The following is an 18,927-nucleotide window of genomic DNA, read 5'->3' as shown; positions in this document are numbered from 1 at the left end:
TTCCACAATAGTAATAGGAATTTTTATTATATAATTTGATTTCCTTACACATCATGTCCATTTTTGACTTAAGACACAAACTGTCACATTGTGAAAGTCACTGTGTTTCTCAGAGATGGTATCCCTAACATTTAATAGCTTGAAGTCACGTGTTCTGTCACTTTTCCAAGTGTTTCTGAGCTAGAATGAAATTCATCTGCATATGAATAGAAAATGTTTCCACTTACATTGTGCACCCATATCTTTAGTAAGTTGAAATCAGTGATTTCTAAAGAGGTTCCTGTGGAACTCTCTTTGAACTACTTTAATAGATTATCATCTGCAGAATTGTCTATAATTGATGTGACATATATAATCTGTGAGGCATTATGTAACTATTACACCATAATCATCAGTGTCAGAGACCTTTTATAAAAATTGACAGTACGATTCTGGTAATTCACCAATGTCTCCAGATCTTTAAATACTGTTCTAAGAAATAGAATTTTACTGTGGTTTCCTTAATGAAATGATCTTTCCTACTATAATGTGAGACATTTCAAATGCTATAATTTATCATTCTTTACAAGTTGGGTCATAGTAACTGAACAAGTTCTTGTGCTAAGATATTCTCACTCAGAGTTACCATGGTAACATTGAGACAGTCTTATTTCAGACTTATACATGAATTTCTTGAAGATCAATCAGAAAGATAGTCATTTCGTATATACCATTTATATACAATCTATGTACAACATTCGATCCCTAAAAATATATAATATAGGTGTTTGTATTCATCAGCATTCTTTCTCTTTACAGTTCAAGAACATGAACTCCCAGTGTGTAACCTTATTCTTCTGAGTGTAAATGTTGTGTCCGTTGAGCATTTTGTCTACATGGACTTTCAATAATAGCTGCTCCCCAACCTTAAAGATGTCATTTCTCAGTGCAAACACTTTATCTAATAATATTTACTTTTAATTTTATAAGTAAACTAAGTGGAAGTGAAAAATAGCCAGCTAATCTTTAAAAACATTACAAGAGGTGTGCCTGATGTGCTGTGTTCTCAGTTCAGCCATTCCTGCAGTTTTTTATTGTAACCCTCCATAAAATCACTGAGTACTCTGGACCAGTGGTCTTCATCATCCAGCATCTGTCCACCATCCTCTTGATGTCATCAGGTAACTCAGAACCCTCACGTGGACATGTGCACATAACTGTGAGTTTTTAAATAACAATGAAAGCATTCTTACCCAATTCTTCATGACGCTTTGCTTTAACCACTCCCTTTTCTGCTAACTATTCAGGATTCTTTTTATTGAATCCTTTAGCGAACGTAAGCATAATTTTTTAACCGACCTATTTTTCTCTCTAAAGCAAAGAAAACAAATAGTACAGTCTCCATAACTTTATGAAGTATTATTATCTACATTTTGGACTGGCTTAGTCACAATTTCTAAATACCACATGTCCCTACAACTTGGAATAGCATTCAAGGCCTCATGGATCCAAGGGCACAAAAGGAGTCTTAATGGTTTAAAAGACTTCAGGTGTACTGTCAAGACAGAAACAGGAGGCATTCTTACTTCAGACATTCAACGCAGCCAGGCACCTCTAGGAGCTTCAGTTCCATTCTCACAGCAATGTGCTTTACTATCTGCTAATGAGATGATCCCGCACTTTAAACACAACTGTTCCCAGGAGGACAAGAGCTGGGATAAACGCATACAGGATCAGGAAGTCTGCTGTGAATCGGGATGTTGCACCCGGGCTGATTCTCTCAATGAATTGGAGTCCTTGATTGAAGGCACACATTGGATTAGCTGTCACAGAACCATTTGAGCTGCCTGCCAGGGAAAAGATCAACATTGTGAGATATGGGCATTTGGTAAATACTTGGTGATTAAGAAGTAATTTTGTGCCCTAGCCGGCTTGGCTTAGTGGATAGAGCATCAGCCTGTGTACTGAAGGGTCCCAGGTTCGATTCCGGCCAAGGGCACATGCCTGGGTTGCAGGCTCAGTCCCCAGTAGGGGGTGTGCAGGAGGCAGCCAATCAATGATTCTCTCTCATCAGTGATGTTTCTATCTATCCTTCTCCCTTCCTCCCTGAAATCAATAAAGAAATATTTTCTTTTTAAAAAAAGTAATTTCGTAAGCAAGGATTTACCAAATGCCCACTAAGTGCTTAGCACCCTGCTAAGTACCCTTCTTCATGAGAGACACAGACATTTGACACAGCCCTGGAATCATTATTAGATGAAGCAATAATGAGTGTTCTGGGCCCTGGCTCCATTTGAAGTTGGAAATTGATTTGTTTCCATTTGGGGTATATATTCATTCCCATAGCACTGGTAAAAATCATGATCACTTAAGATCACTTAGCACTGAATATCCAAAGATTACTGCTGTTATCACCTAAAGATATTTAAAACAACTATTACATTCTGCCCTGTTCTTTAGTTGCCTTCAGAGAATGGCCTGGATTTCCAATGGCCAGGCGGACCTTGTTAGGCTCCCACTGCCCTCTCATGGGGTGGGGGACGGCCTTTTGCCAAAAATGGCTTTACTCGGCTCTATACTATGGACATTTGGGGAATAAGAAGCCACTGCACCCAGCTTCAACCAGCTCGTAGAAACTGATTCCATCAGAATATGCTAGAGTTTACTTCGGTGCATCAGGTCTGTCATTATCTATCTATCTATCAGAGAGAGAGAGAGAGAGAGAGAGAGAGAGAGAGAGAGAGAGAGAGAGAGAGAGAGAGAGAGAGAGAGAGAGAACATCAATTTGTTGAACTTATTCATTCATTCTTTGGTTGATTCTTATGTGTCCCCTGACCAAGGATCAAACCCAAAACCTTGGTTTATCGGGACAATGCTCTAACCAACTGAGTTACCCAAGCTTAAACTATTGACCTTTGACAGGTGTCTAACTTGACCACTGCTTATTTCTTTTTAAAAACCAAAGAAAATGTTACCAAGCTTTTATTTCAAAACAAAGTTTTAAGTCTATTATTACAAAACATATCTTTTATTTTAAAAGTGCATTTCCCTCCAGAAATTGCTTCCTCAGAGTGACATGTACAAATAATATTCCAAAATAAAATACTTACCACAAGTGAAATTCCGTCCATAGAATTCATTGACTACAAGAATCTCAGAGCAGTATTTTTGGAATGTAAAATAAGTGAAGATTTTAAAAGGAATGGGCATTTCTTCTATGTTCCTTAAGAAAAAAGAGAGATGAAATTCAGTAGGCTCTGGGAATAGTCTGACCAAATGAAAGACAGGCAACCCTTATTTTATGTTTGCCAACACAAATACAGTTTTTCATCTCTCATTATAAAAATGATGCTTACTATAAAAATGGCAGACAATACTGAGAAGTATAAAAAAATACCACTGCCCAGAAATAACTACTGTTCACATTTTGGTGATACATGTGACGTGTGTATGTGCATTTATAAGATTTTACATAAATGGAATCAAACTCTTTACATAAAAGGAATCATGCCCTTTCCTAACCTGCTGTGTTTCAACCAAACACATGTCTCAGACAGCCTTCCGACTCAGTAGGCGTAGCATTCTAACCTGTCAATCACAGCTTGGTGGTTGATTATAGTAGAAACCTTCATTTAACAATCAACCCCCTGATGATGGATTCGTGTTTAATATTTTTGGTGTTTATATCAGCACCACTGATACAAATATAAAAGGAAAAGTACACCTAATGCGTATCACATTAGAGGAGAGTTTCTGTGGTTAAACATACTTGAGGGTGCTCGTGTGTGAAGAACTAAGCGACCATATAAGGTGAAAAGATGGAGAGAGCAAGCAAGCAAGGAGAGCAGTCATCCATTTGTTCACAGAAGTCAAATATATTTTGCAAACCTAACTGGGCTGCTCACTGAGGAGAACTATGATGGTGAATAAGACACAGATGCTGCCCTCAAGGGTTGACAATCTATTAAAAGAAGACTGCACCACGAGTCTCAGAGAAAACAAAGGGAGAGCTCATCTCGGCAAGGGAATGATGGGCAGGCTTCCTGTAGGTGGCAAAGGAGACCAATGGGATAGTGAAGGGCATAGGAAGAGAACCAGGCTGGCATAGAAGCTCTGGAGTACTTTCAAGAGAGAGGAACCACAGATCTAAATTTATTGATACGGCACTGTCCACATTATATTGTTAAATGGGGAAAAAGCATGCATACTTTATCCCTTCACAATAGTATGTATGATCTCATTTTTATTAAAAATTACATAAATGTCTAGCAAGATGCACAACAAAAATTAACTCTGGATTGTGATACTTTAGGTGACTTTTACTATTTTCCTTACAATATTTCGGTATGGTGTGCATGCCCCGCCCCTGAGAACTTGCATGATTTTGTAAGCGAGAACAACAGTGAAGGTATTTCCAATTGTGTTTAAAGGAGAAGGCAGCCAAAAGCTCAAATGTTGCAGGCACTCAGCCAGGAAAGATGATGGCTTGAGGGAAAAATATAAACAGAAGGACTAGGAGGTTGATGTGGTTTTCAAGAGCAGAGAGAATTTCAAGATGGGAGTGGGACCCAGGTGAAGTGTTGGGATGCTGAGATTTTGCCAAGAACCTAAGAGCATTTGTTAATGTTGGCCACTGCCTCTCTTTTGAGAACAATTAATTCCCTTTTCCTACAAACCAAATACGTGAAATACTGCCAGATTGATTGGAACCGTAATGACGGAAATATGGAACAGGAGATGCTGTCCAAGGTTGGGTCTATACTTTGCTGGCGTGATTCTGTGCCCTTGGGGTGACTGGATTTGTGCATTTTTCATAGATGCTAGGGATCAACCTAAGCACCATAGACAAATACAAGGCAACAGCATTGTTATTCAAAAAAACCTCCGTGACTGGTCAATCCCCAGCTCATTTCGCTTTATAATACCTCACCTTTGTACAACTCACTGCCGTTTATGGAGTGTTTTCATACTGATTGTCATTTGCTTCTCATGATCCACTTTATAAATGAGCAAAGGACTTGCCCGTGGCCACTGGCAGCGAAGTGGTGGAGGGAGTCTGACTGCAGGGCCAGCCCGCTCGCAGCGAGCCTCAGACGTGCAAGGAGCTGAGCGAGGTCTGAGGTTAGTTTTCTCCCTGAACGTGGATTGCTCTGGGAGTTAAATAATTAAACATACAAAAACAATGCAGCTTTTCTGTTTATTTGCTTTTTAAGTCAAAAAGCAGCGTCTTCATATTTCCTCAGAGACCCGTATTTACTTACTAGATCCACTCATGTCACTTGCCTGGGATCATTTTTAACCTTCTAAGCTTTTCCATTATTCCTGCTACTTTTGCATGTATTTATTTTTTATTTAGACTATTTTTATATTATTCTATTTATATCTTTTTAATATAAAAATATTTCATTTATATTGTGTATGCTACTTTTCTTTCTTTTTTTATTTATATTTATTTTTTTCTTGGTTATAAAATGATGCCTGTCTGGTATGGAAAATTCACAAAATATAGGAAAGAAATAAAAATATGTCACCCAGAGCTAATTACTGTTAACTTTTGTTGTGTGTCCTAGTTCTGATGCTTTCTTGCAGTCTGTGATCCCATAGGCTCTTTTCTTACCTGCCTCTTCTTACTTCCTAAAAGAAAGTGAGGGCTGAGAACTGGAATAGAGACTCACCAATACAGAAGCAGAAATGAACTAAATGTGTGCTATTTCGTTTGTAACATATAGGCTGTGGGTTTTTCTTCCTGTTATAAGAGCTTATTACATGTGAATCATATTGATAATGGGCCTAAATTGTCAGTTCCTGATTCTCTGTGTGAAGACATCTTATTGAACAAATACTGAACAGTTTAAAGTCTACGCAATAATGGTTAGCAAGCACTATACATACCCCAGTCTATAAGGTGATATCTTTAACTAGTGTCACATAGCTCTTCTCTGGAATTTCTTAATAATAATCACTATCAGGTGATCATTAACAAGTCATACAATCTAATTCTTTTGACTTGTGGTAGCTTACCTTACGAGTCCGGATCCCACCAGCACCCCAGCAATGCAGAGCAGAGCCACTATACTGTTGACCACATTTGGGTTTTGGACCATTCCAAGTAGCACAAGAGTTAGAAATTCCCCAATTAAGTGGGGGGCCAGGAGAGCAGCAGAGAAATATCCAAATCTGGCAACCTCGGGGTACAAGCCCAGAGTCCTAAAAACATACAAGGTCTTTAGTTTCTCTCCAAGGGTTATCATTTAAGAAAAATACCATGCTTGCCTTCTATGAACGAGTTCGTGGTGGTTAGTGGAGAGAAGAGTTTGCAGGACAAATCAAACTCCCCTTTGAAAGGCCTTTTGGGAACAGAGCAAACATTTGAGACCATTTATTATCGCCAGTTGTCTCTGTTGGTCCAGCTCAATGCGAGCCTCTTCCCTTTCACGGGTCCTTCAGCTCTCAGAGGAAGAGTCACAGCCAACTACAATGAGTAGGGGTACTGGACTCTCCTGCTTCTCCACAAATAACCACGTTCTGCCTTGCTAGCACCCCTCCTACCCAAGCTAGCCTACTACCCTAATGCTAGGGCTCACCCAACCTCTCCCACGTCCATTATCAAATCCACTGCAGCCCCTTAGCCTGGCATTCAGCACCTCCCCTACTGGGCTGTAAGGCCAGCAGTCAGATTTTCCAAGACTTCTCCCAACCCTTCATTCCCCACAGTGCAACTGAAATTTCTTCTGTGTTTTTGCTTCTGAACCTACGCCCCGGCTACTCCTTCCCGTTAGGCCCTTGTTCCTGATTCCATCTGTTGAAATCCTGCTGTCTCTCAAATTCTCCTCCATAAAACCTCCAAGAGCCCCTCTCCCCACCCAACCAAGTAGACTCTTGGTCTCATCTGTAATTAACTTGGGATGATGGAAGTGAGATGGGGAAGGCCACTGTGCCTCAGTTTCCTTGCTTACAAACAAGGATAATTATATCACCTTTATAGAATGGTTGCAAGGATTACATGAAATAATATATTTAAAGCTCTCGGTGCCTGTCATAAAGCAAGTGCTCAATATGTTAGCTGCTATTATTATTATTATTATTATTATTATTATACTAGAGGCCTGGTGCATGAAATTCATACACGGGTAGGCCTGGCTGGCAATCAGGGCCAATCAGGGCCTTCCGGCTGCCTGCTAGGGCCTCCCTTTCCTGGCTGCCAGCCGCCAGCCAGGGCCTTCCTTCATTCCGTGCTGCCCCTGGTAGTCAGCGCACGTCATAGCGAGCAATAGAACTGGTCTCGAGGTTGAACTTCCTTGTAAAACTAATCTTAAACTTTCATGAATTAAACTTATTTGAAGATTTGCTTATGTCCATACCCCATTATTTGAAACACTTTAGGGCCAGTTGTGTTGTGGTATATGGCAATTTACAGATTTCGGGAAGGTTTTACACTGTATAGTCCACACTTGCTGCAGTGGGATCTGGGACTCCAGCGGTCATCAAGCACGTTAATATTCCTACTAAACAGCAGTGCCGATGGGAAAGTACAGAGAAACTCAGGGTTCTCTACCCTGGAGCTCCCCTTCTCCAGATCCCACTGGCTGGCTGGGCCCACAGGAGGTCAGCGCACACCCCTTACCAGTAGCTCACACTGCTGAAGATCACAGTGGCAATGACGCTGAAGGGGAGGACGTGCAGCACATAGGCCAGCAGCATCTGCCACTTCTGGTACAGGCCGTCCTGGCTCTCCTGATCACTGACCGCTCGCAGCACAGGAACTGGGCACGGAAGGCAGGTTGCAGAACAGTCGGTCACCACACAGCTGAGGGAGGGCGGGCTAGCCCAAGCTGCACTTGAGGTCTGCTGGAGCTGGACAGTGAGGACCAGCTGGGCTCTCAAGTCAGCGAAAGAGGGGAGCTGCCATCCAGGGAGTTATGATTAACTCCACCCTAGAAATCTACACTCTATCTGAATTACAGTGCGGTTGCAAATTTGTCATAATTTATTTCCTTCTCCTTAATGTGGGGGAAGGGGTGTCAACCAATTCAAGAACACGATTGCAAAAGGGGCACAAATGAGTGATGTGAGCCACTTTGTCCTCTGTTTGTGCAGGACCTTGGCACAGAGCATCAAGCAACTAGGTATTGCTTCCGAATTCCCACAGACTTTGAAAATTAGGTCCTAAAGAAGAAGGTAACAGCACAAAGTTGGCCAGGTACCTGGGCCCCCTGGACTGCACATCCTAATGGCCAAGATAGGACACCAGGGATAACCTTTCCAAACCTTCCCCATCAGTACCTCCTACTTTATGTTTCCCTGGATCCTCAGGGACCCTCAGACATGCACTCGGTTGAATACACTAAGGGTGAGTACCTCAGTAGTTGCTTTTCCCCAGAGAGAGAATCTGGTATTTCCCCAGAGAAATATCCTGATAATGGTGGAGTCTTGCAAAGTGACAGCAGGAGATGGGAGATATTCAGGGAGAGAGGAGCCCCCCCCCCTCCCCTAGCTCCAGGGCACAGCTCCTGGGCATGGCACTTACACAGAGTCACTGCGTTGAGCATGCCTGTGTATGGCATGGCACCCACAAACTGGTACAGGAGACCCACGCGGTCCTGGAAAGCACCTTTGAGCACATCGTTCTGGACCCGTACAAGGAAGAAAATGACGAACAAACCCATGATCAGATTCTGAACCAGACGCATAACCACTGCCAGCTTATTTCTCATTAAGTTTCTCGTCACTCTCCTGAAAGACAACCCCGTTTTAATTCCTGTTCTTTTGTTGGTGGATAGAAGCATCTAATACGGGGTGAGTCTCTTACCTCAAAAGAACACACAGTTTAGAAAGAGTTCCAGGGGAGTCTCTGGTTTTGAAAGGAACCATTGGTAATGTTCTCAGGTGTTTTGTTCTTTCGATATTCTCCAAGGTTTTGTGATAAATTGCTGATTCTCTGAAGGCAGATCCAATCGATTGGACTCTCTTGTAGGTTTCCATTTCCCGTTCTTTGCTTTGGGTATCCACTGATGTCAGATCCACTAAAATATTTTCCCAAAAGAAATAACCCATGTGTTTTTAAATGCACATATATACACAATGGCTAATAATCTAGGTTTCATCATTGGTCTAGGACCGTGGTCGGCAAACCACGGCTCATGAGCCACATGCGGCTCTTTGACCCCTTGAGTGTGGCTCTTCCTAAGCCTTAGGAGTACCCTAATTAAGTTCATAACAATGTACCTACCTATATAGTTTAAGTTTAAAAATTTTGCTCTCAAAAGAAATTTCAGTCATTGTACTGTTAATATTTGGCTCTGTTGACTAATGAGTTTGCCGACCACTGAGTACTAGCTGTAATACTTCATCCCGCCAGAATAACACCTGTTGTTAATGCCCACCTTTAAAATCAGAATGTGTTAAAACTACCACCAGGGCCATAAGGACCCCAGGGGGACTGTATGGGAGAATTCAGAAGCTCAGCTCATTTTTCTCTGACCAAGAAGGCATGCCCCAATTTAAAAGAGATTCCCCCATTTCATTCTGATAGGTTATGGCAAGTTCACTGACCCAGCCAAATTAATTTCTTGAGGATTAAAAACACCAAAACAAATGCAAAAATAAAATCCAGCAGTGCTGGTGTCATCCAGGCAGAAATCTGAGATGATAAAGTTGTTTCTCATGGTGGGGACTGTGATTGAAAAACTTACTATAGAAATCAAAAGGGTTTGAATGTTCGGGACAAGGGTAGCCACAGCCACTGAAGAACTCAAGCATTTCCACCGGCGTCCCGCAGAAAACCAGCTCTCCGAAGCTCAGAATGGCGATTCTGTCAAAGAGCTGATTGGACAACAGACCGTATTAGTGTGTAATCAAGTCAGCACACCCTGATGAGAAAAGCTGCAAGCAGTCCGTCCTTCGATGACCTCAGCCACGCGTCAGTATTCTTACTGCATCCCAGGGAGACACCCAAAATGCAACCCCTGTTCTTTTGGGCCTGGGTGCCGCTGAGCATCCAGCCTGTGCCCAGCATCACGTCTGGACCTGATCAATGGGCTTGGGTTTGAGTCTCAGTGGAGCGACTGAGTGAGTGACTGACCTTGGACAAAATATTTTTTTTAAATTTTAGATCCTCATCTATAAAAGGCAAATAATGGATCCCTAAAAGGATCCTTGGAGGATAAATTGAAATTTTTGGAAAAAAACTGTGATTTAGTGGGAAAAACAAACAACTGGACTTCCAGTTTCTTACTAACTGTGTGACCGTGGCTCAATGTTGTATCATTTCTAAGTCTCACTCTTCTCTGTAAGGTGGAAAGACTGACATGCACCTCACGGGACAGTTGTGTGGATTAAATGAGCAGGTGCTGAAGGAAGTGAGCTTCCCTCCTTTGCCCTTCCGTATCAGGAGCTACTGGCTCCAGCTGCTCTGGTTGGCGAGTACTAACTAACCTCTACCCCGTGCTCCTCAGCACAACACACACATGCACCACCTTGGACGAGTTGAGCAGGAACAAGAGACGTGCCCCCTCACCTGGAAGAGCTCGGAGCGGGGCTGGTGGATGGTGAGGATCACAATGCGGTTCCTGCGGGCCAGCTCTGCGAGGAGGACGACGATCTGGTTTGCAGTCATGCAGTCCAGGCCTGTCGTCGGCTCATCAAACAGCATGATGGCTGCCGGCAAAGAAGGGGCAGACGTCAGAGTCACTCAGCGTTTTGAACCGTTCCAGCTGTTTCACCCCATCCGATCAGTGCACGGTGAGAAGCACCTGCATGCAAGCTGCCTTTCAGCCCGAGCCCGGGAGAAAGGACCCGGCCGAGGAGGCCCTAACTCCCAGCTCCCGAGCACACTTCAGGCGTAATCCTCAGGGCAGCAGCCAGACCAAGCCTCACTCGCACATGGTTCTATGGACCATTGGGCCCCATCCGGGGGACCCTGAGAGGACAGGGCTGGCAGCCTGGCACCATGTGGTTTTAAAAGGCTGCTTAAAAACATAACCGCATTTCATGACTAGCACTTTTCAACACTAATAAGGTCTTTGCACTGCAAATAAACCTCAAACCCATAAAACCAGGTTCAAAGTGGGTGTTTGGCTTTTTTTGTTTGTTTGTTAATCCTTACCCAAGGATATTTTTCCATTGATTTTTAGGGAGAGTGGAAGAGAGAGGGAAAGACAGAGAGAAACGTCGATGTGAGAGAAACACATCGATTGGTTGCCTCCTGCCCGGGAGGAGCCTGCAACCGAGGCACATGCCCTTGACCGGAATTGAACCCGGGACTCCTCAGTCCGCAGGCAGACGCTCTATCCATTGAGCCAAACCGGCTAGGGCGCGTCTGGCTTTTTTTAGAGGATTTAACTGTCATTTATTTCTACCCCAAAAATGGCAAGGGCTCTTAAGAGCATCTCTCTTTTTTGCCTTCAGTGACCTGGCACCATCGGGAGGGCAAGCAGTCGTGGTCTCCCCCAGTGAGAAAAAGTATCCAGAGGCACTGTGTCCTCTTCCAGGTTTCTGTAGAGGCGCAGTCTCCCCAGGTGATGGGGAAAGTGACCAAACCAGGCAGGGGGGCCAGGTGACAAGCTACCCATCTTGATAGCCCTTCCCCCAACACAATCACTTTTAAGTGTATCCCTCCACATCCTGCTTTAATTCCTGCCATTTCATAAATACTTCCAGTCACACCAAAGCTACTGGCTTATACAGCAGACACAGTGGTACTGCTCCTGGAGGAAGTGCGGGTGCACAGGGCAGGACCCCCTAACTCAGGGGTTCTCAACCTGTGGGTCGCGACCCCTTTGGCGGTCGAACGACCCTTTCACAGGGGTCGCCTAAGACCATCCTGCATATCAGATATTTACATTACGATTCATAACAGTAGCAACATTACAGTTATGAAGTAGCAACAAAAATAATTTTATGGTTGGATCACAACATGAGGAACTGTATTTAAAGGGCCAGAAGGTTGAGAACCACTACCCTAACTGAACATCAAAACACAAATGAGTGCTTCTGAGTCCAAGAGCTGTTTGGTACTTGGATGAGGAAAGAGTATCAGGAACTACATAGGACTTTCGAGAAAACTGGGTCTTTGGTTTGAAAAACCTGTGCAAACCCCTTTGCAAATGGAGACTGTGGAGAAAGGGCCTCATATGAAGAAAGGGCCTGACGTGGAAGACACCCGGGAGCAGCTCATGGCAGTTGGGGTCCCACTTACTGGGATCCTGGAGGAGCTGGGCTGCGATGGAGACCCGCCGCCGCTCGCCTGTGGAGATTCCCCCGAAGTTGTAGTTGCCGATCAGTTGGTCGGCCACGTGGCTCAGACTCAGCTCGGCCATGACGGCCTCCACCTGTGGGAGACAGAGCCCAGGAAGGCTGGTCACTGCGGGGCGGCTGTTCCCACTCTCAGCCAGAGGGTGGCGCAGGAGAGGCCACACGCTTCCCTGAGTGCTCCGGCCACTTTCAGACTCACCACGGGGGGAGCGGGGGAGGGGAGGGGCGGGCAGCACGCCCATCACAGTAAAATCCAACTTGGTTCTAATCACAACATAATACATGCGGCTGATTAAAATAAACAAGATGACTTGTCTTTAAAAAAGTCTTTAGAGCAACAACAACGGCTTCCCTTTGCTCCGGAGAAATTCCCCAGGAAACGGTGGAGATGTCCCTGGACGCCTGCTTTCGGACGCTGCAGGCAGTCCAACCCACACAGAAAAGTCCCCCAAAGGCACAGTCACAGCACAGCTTGTTCTTTTAATGTTTGGTTTTCGAAACTCTATTAGGTTTTTAAAATCCCATTTGGTCTGAAATAAACCTGATTTCCCTTATGTAACCCAAATAAGACCTGTGGTCCCCTGTGGTCCAATCTCAGCGTGGTTTTGCACCAAAGAACTATAATCCAGCTATCGAAAGTCATTAAAAGTAATGCCAATCTTTCCTTGAATCTCTGTAAGGACTTAAAAAGGGACTCAGCTTATAACCCACAGCCACACTTCTTAACATGTCTTCTCCCCCAGTTCTCCTCAGTCTACTTATCTTATACCCTGCAGCTCCCCGAAACCTCTCCTTACTCCGCATTCTCAGCTCCCCACAACTAAAAAGATTCCTTACTGACTCTCCAATCACAAGGTGGTTGTTTTTTCCTCCCTCTCCTTTCTCCCTGAGCGTAGCCCCTCTCCACAGACCCTCCAAAGATCTCCAGCTCTGGCTCTCCCCTTACCAAGCCCCCCTCCCTGTAGCGGCACTGGGCAAAGCAGAAAGAATGAACTGAGAACAGTGATTTATATGGTAGTGAGCTTTGTTCCCATGCACCTCTAATGAAAAAAGAGAGCACCGCATTAAAAAAAATAATAATAACCAAACAAACTAGATTGGAGTAAAAGGGGGTGAGTTATAGAACAGTGTTCCAGAGGACACAGGGGTGGGATCAACAGCGTAGATGGAGCTTTGACTAAAAGAAGGAACAATCTAAACAGATACAAAGCAGTAGAGGGAGGTTAAACATGCATAAATAAACCAGCATGTTCTGTTTTTTCAGACTTTTTAAAATTCAGTGTGTATGGCGCACACACCCTGTGGAGAGCGGCTACAGTGTTCGGACAGGTTCAAGCCTCGGACTAATGAGAGGGCACAGTCCTCTCATGGCCACGTGCAAGTCCCAGCTTGGAGGGCACAGCCCTCCCAGCACAATTATAGCCAACAGCTGTAGTTGTAAGCTTGAACCTATGGTCCGAACACGTGGCCCCACGTGCCTGAGTGATGTGGGCTTGATAGAGTTCAGGTGCATGTAGTTGAGTAGGATCAAAACCCACAGAATGTTGTAAACATCTTGACCACGCCCTTACTTTGCCTCGTGGAATCTGGCTATAAAATAAAGACACGGCTTGTAGTCCGTGGTGCTGTCGCTAGCTCTCCATCAGAGAGGACAGAGTCCCACCTAGACCCAGCTTTTATTCTCTTGTCTGTCTTTTCTAAATCCTTAACTGCCCCCTCCCAGGTTCACCCTTGGCTGTGCTGGCACATAAGGTGCCCAATGTGGGGCTGAGTATGCCATGGCCGTGAGGGCTCGCCACATCACCCCACACCTCAATTAGGACCAGTCCCATTTCAAGTGCACAAAGCCACATGAGACCAGTGGCTGCCACACTGGGCAGTGCAGGTCTAGACTCAAAAAGGCTGTGGAGAGGGAAGAGGGGGGAATGAAGGGAAGCATGGGTGCCAAGCCAGTGGGGGTGAGCCCCTGGGTGCCCCTGCTGGGGGGCCTGGGAAGCCCTGCCCAAGCCCCGACTGCTGGGCAGGCGGACAGGCGGCACCCACCTTCTTCTGGATGAAGGCCCGGGAGGCCCCGCGGATGGCCAGCAGCGCCGTGTAGCCCAGCGTCTCGCGCACCGTGAGGCTGCTCAGCAGAGTGTCGCTCTGCGGGAGAGGAGGCATCAGTGTGGCCCCAGACCCCGTCGTTGCCCGGGCCGGGCGGGCGGGCGGGGGCGCGCCCACCTGCAGGACGTAGGAGAAGCAGTCCTGGAACTGGTCCCTGCGCAGCGCCTGGCCGTTCACGCACACCTCCCCGAGCAAGGTCCCCTGGCGCCGCAGCCTCCCGGACACGGCGTCCAGCAGCGTGGTTTTCCCGGAGCCTGGGGGCGAGCAGAGAAGGCTCGGGAGGAGGTCCCGCCCCGGGCATCCAGGAGCTTCCGAGAGCCTGGGGGTGAGCCTCCTAAGGCCCTGGAGGAAGCCCCGCCGCGGGCACCCAGGAGCTTCCGAGAGCCTGGGGGGCGAGCCTCCTAAGGCAAACTCTGGCGACACCAATGAGCCTTTCCTGCTTGTCGCCTGAGTGACAGGAGGCACAGGCATTCCCCTCATCCTGGTCTTCGCCTGTTTATCTGCTTTTAAAGCCGGTTCCCACTGAAAAGGACAATATATGTTCAAAATAAAAGGAAAACCGGGATTTTTGGAAACATTTGGTCCTAAGACATCTGAATTTCTTTTTGTGCCCCCCCCCCCCCGGGATCGTCAGGTGGTTCCTAAAAGTAGGGGACACTGCCTGGAACCCCGCTCATCAAGTGCGACCTGGGGACCAGCAACATCAGCATCGCCTGAGCGCCTGATAGCCGGGCAGACTCTCAGGCCCCGCCCACAGCCGCTGAATCTGATGCTGCTTTTTAACAAGCTCCCGGGGTAAATCCCAGGCATATTAGCGTTGGAAAAGCACTAGTTTAGCGAGTCCCCCCGTGAAACCACGTTGGCCTCAGCGGGGTGTAAACAGCCTTGGGCCTAACCCAGCAGCCTGTTGCTCAGAACTTCCCGCTGGAGAGCTGGAGTGGACAAGCTGCCTGGATGGGATGGCTTGTGCAACCCTAAAGAGAAGATCTTTTGTTCAAATATTTGTAAGGAAACTGCTTGATGCTTTGGGGGGATACGAAGATAAAGAAGCCACACTCCCGCCCTGGCCGGTTTGTCTCAGTGGATAGAGCGTCGGCCTGCGGACTGAAGGGTCCCAGGTTCGATTCCGGTCAAGGGCATGTACCTGGGTTGCGGGCACATCTCCAGTAGGAGGTGTGTAGGAGGCAGCTGATCGATGTTTCTAACTCTCTATCCCTCTCCCTTTCTCTCTGTAAAAAATCAGTAAAATATATTTAAAAAAAAAAAAAAGCCACACTCCCATAGAGTCATCCTCTTTTCTACCCCAGGACTGACCAAGCTCAGAATTAGCCCCAACCTGTTTGGGTAGACGTCAATGTGGGGAGAGAGGAGAGTGATTGCAAAGAAACAAAGGTGACTTAATAGGGCTGTCATTCAAGATGTGCCCTGAAATGCCCCAGTCACCTTATGGGACCTTGTATGTGGATCTCTAGCTGGAAGCCTCCCTGGCCTTACAGTTCTGGGCTCCAATCTCAGTTCTGACAGAAGCTCTGAGTATCCAGGAGCCGGGATGCCAGTCCCATCACTGCATCAAAACTGGCCTCCCTACAGTCGGTCATCAAGGCGACTTCCTTGTGCCAAACACAGAGCGCTTTTTCCCGGATGTTGCACAATACTGTGAACACAGGATGTCCCCAAAAATGTAAACACACTGTAACAGCCGATAGCTCAATTTTCAAAACTGAGTATATTTTAATAAACTCTGCCTTTATAGTTATTCAAAGTGTGTGTATACATTTTTGGGGGACACCCTAGATATTTGATCCCACTGAACTGTGCACTTAAAATGATTAAGGTGTGAAATTTTCCATTATGTGTATTTTATTATAATAAAAAAGGGAAAAAGAAACCAAAAAAGGTTAATGCCATACAGGGCAATAAAACCATGACCTTTGGGGTTATCTTGTCTAAAAGGACAGAAATCGTTTGTAACTAGTCTGCTGCAAGGGAACATGTAGCACAGAATCTACGTCCTAATCGATAGCAAATAATGAGTGAAATACAGTTACCTTTCCCTGTAGTGTTGGGTGACCCTAGGCCAGTGGTCGGCAAACTGTGGCCCCTTGAGTGTGGTTCTTCCACAAAATACCAGGTGCGGGCGTGCACATACAGTGTGATTGAAACTTCGTGGCCACACTCAAGGGGCCAAAGAGCCGCATGTGGCTGGTGAGCCGCAGTCTGCCGACCACTGCCCTAGGCAAACTTGTACTTGACCATTCTTTAGTGAGACTTTGAACACCTAAGCCATCTTGTGCCTCACTAATAAAGATTTGATAAATAATGCTGCTTTAGATAAAACACCAATGAAATAATGTCATTTTATGAAACACTAAAAGTAATGCATAACATTGATTCATTTGCTTATTTATTGATTCAACAAATATTGAAGCACTTATTATGTGCCCAGCCCTGTTCTAGTTGTTGAAGATAGAGCAGGAAGAGAGGGAGAAACCTCCCACTCCTGTGGAATTCGCATCTACTGTGAATCCATGTTCAGCATAAAAAGATGGACACTGTCGTAGAACCACGATTAGGGATCATCAGAAACCAGCCCATGAGCCCCAGACCCAGAACCCCACCCATGTCCTGCTGAGATGTGCATGAAGCATAATATTGGCCTGTGGGACCCCCCTCTGAGAAGGTGGGTTCAATTCCTGGCTGTGTGCTACATGCCGCCCGTTTTTATCCTACATAAGGAAGGCAACAAGTGACAAGTTATTATAGAAACAACAGCTTTTGTTCTTTTTAAAGAAGTATGTTATAATTATTAAAAGAAAATTTAGCACAGCTAGTGTGGCTCAGTGGTTGAGCATCAACCTATGAACCAGGAGGCCATGGTTCGATTCACGGTCAGGGCATATGCCCAGGTTGCAGGCTCAATCCCCAGGGGGTGGGGGTAGGGGGTCATGCAGGAGGCAGCCGATCAATAATTCTCTCTCATCATTGATGTTTCTATCTCTCTCTCCCTCTACCTTCCTCTCTGAGATCAATAAAAATACATTAAAAAAAAAAAAAGAAATATGGCCCTGGCTGGTTTGGCTCAGTGGATAGAGCGTCGGCCTGGGGACTAAAAGGTCCCGGGTTCGATTCAGGCCAAGGGGGCACATGCCTGGGTTGTGGGCTCGATCCCCAGTAGGGGCGTGCAGGAGGCAGCTGATCAGTGATTCTCTCTCATCATTGATGTTTCTATCTCTCTATCTCTCTCTCTTCCTCTCTAAAATCAATAAAAATATATTTTAAAAAAAATTTTTTTAAAAAAAGAAATATGAATTAACCTACATGTTAGGCAGGACTTTTTCAAGGATCTTTCTAAATATCTCACATTAGTACCAGGTTGCTTGCATTCACAGTCAGACATGTCATTAGATTTCATTCCAATATCAAACTTATTAGGAACGCTGCTACAACTTAAACCTGTTTCCTCATTGTGGGGTTCAAGTCAAGCCATGCAGCCTTTTCTGAATCCTCAGCGAGAGTTTGGAGCTTACCTGAGCTCCCCAAGATGCACATGATCTGCCCGCTCTCCACGTACAAGGAGACATCTTTGAGGATCTGCCTGTTCCACCGCTGCCGACGAGATGCGATGTCCCACCAGGGCCCGACGCGGTAGCTTTAAAGGAAATCCCACGAGGGAAAAGCAGAGTGGGGTCTTAGAAGGGACCACACTTTGTCCCCCAGCACTGATGCCAGTTATGTCTGGACACGTCGCTAAGCCTGCTTCAGCCTCAGTGTCCTCCTCTGCGGACCCTGGCGAGTAGCGGCGGAGGGTCACCTCTGGAAAGCACCTGCCGGCCGCTGCTCCGCGCTCCAGCTCTCTGGCCGGCTGGGAGGTGGCAAGCAGGACGCTGCTTATCCCTTCCGTTGACCCTGCATTTTCTCACCAGTCTTCATTGCACCTCCTGTTGCAAGCACCCCAAGCCCCAAGCCCTCTCCATCCACATCAAACAGATCGTACACAAGGGGGGCCCAGGAGAAGGGGCAAGGGGCACAGGGGCACGAGGCAGGGCACAGCTGCCTTGTTCAGCGTAGCTGCCAGGTCCTCTGTGGCAGGAGGAGGGGCCGTGCACCCTTGTTCCTCCTTTTTCACTGGCAGCCCTTCCCTCCCTTCTCTCCACCTTGATCCACTGAAGAGGGAGCCAAAGCCTCCAAACATGCCCCCCATTAGTGAGAAGCCAGCAGAGGGGTGAGTAGGCCGTCGCCCGCTTACCTGACGCTGTAGGAGGCATGGAAGACGCCCAGGCTGTGCCGAGGCTCTGATGCAGCTCCAGGAACCTCCTCCGAGGAGCCCCGGGGGCCTTTGCTTAGCTGGAGTCCTGAGGACCCCACGGGGGTCAAGGATGGGAGGTCACTCATGGTCAACAGGCAGCACAGACAGGAGGGCTTTCTGGTGCCTGACCTCCCGGAGTGGCCTGGGTGGAGGAGCCAGCAGCTGACGGCCGGCCGGCTCCTCACCTGGCCCCGGAGTCCCTCGCTGGGCCTGCCCCGCGGCGGGAAGGGGCTTGGCCACAGATGGCATTATCTGATGTACCTTTAGCCAGAGTCGTGTGTTATCTT

General features: G+C 46.4%; 1 protein-coding gene across 1 annotated transcript; it reads right to left on the bottom strand.

Annotated features, from left to right (window-relative positions):
• Position 1: 1 nt before the first annotated feature.
• On the bottom strand, positions 2-18,915 carry ABCG5 (ATP binding cassette subfamily G member 5). The gene is made up of 13 exons (XM_059659969.1): positions 18,581-18,915; positions 17,862-17,983; positions 14,452-14,588; positions 14,275-14,373; positions 12,176-12,308; positions 10,496-10,635; positions 9,672-9,801; positions 8,789-9,002; positions 8,507-8,712; positions 7,604-7,742; positions 6,001-6,186; positions 3,090-3,202; positions 2-1,826 (listed from the first exon to the last, which is right to left on the bottom strand). The coding sequence occupies exons 1-13, from the start codon at positions 18,724-18,726 to the stop codon at positions 1,633-1,635; spliced, it is 1,959 nt and encodes a 652-aa protein (XP_059515952.1). The 5' UTR covers positions 18,727-18,915; the 3' UTR covers positions 2-1,632.
• Positions 18,916-18,927: the final 12 nt, after the last annotated feature.

The sequence above is a fragment of the Myotis daubentonii genome, chromosome 12, assembly GCF_963259705.1.
Source record: "Myotis daubentonii chromosome 12, mMyoDau2.1, whole genome shotgun sequence".
Lineage (NCBI taxonomy): Eukaryota > Metazoa > Chordata > Mammalia > Chiroptera > Vespertilionidae > Myotis > Myotis daubentonii.
This window is presented reverse-complemented; position numbering and strand designations above follow the sequence as displayed.

Excerpts from the sequence above, each read along its gene's own strand:
- ABCG5 (XM_059659969.1), bottom strand. The coding sequence starts at position 18,726 with ATGAGTGACCTCCCATCCTTGACCCCCGTGGGGTCCTCAGGACTCCAG. Across the intron at positions 17,984-18,580 it reads CATGCCTCCTACAGCGTCAG|CTACCGCGTCGGGCCCTGGT; the intron begins GTAAGCGGGCGA and ends TTTCCTTTAAAG. Across the intron at positions 9,003-9,671 it reads AAACCCTTTTGATTTCTATA|TGGATCTGACATCAGTGGAT; the intron begins GTAAGTTTTTCA and ends AAAATATTTTAG.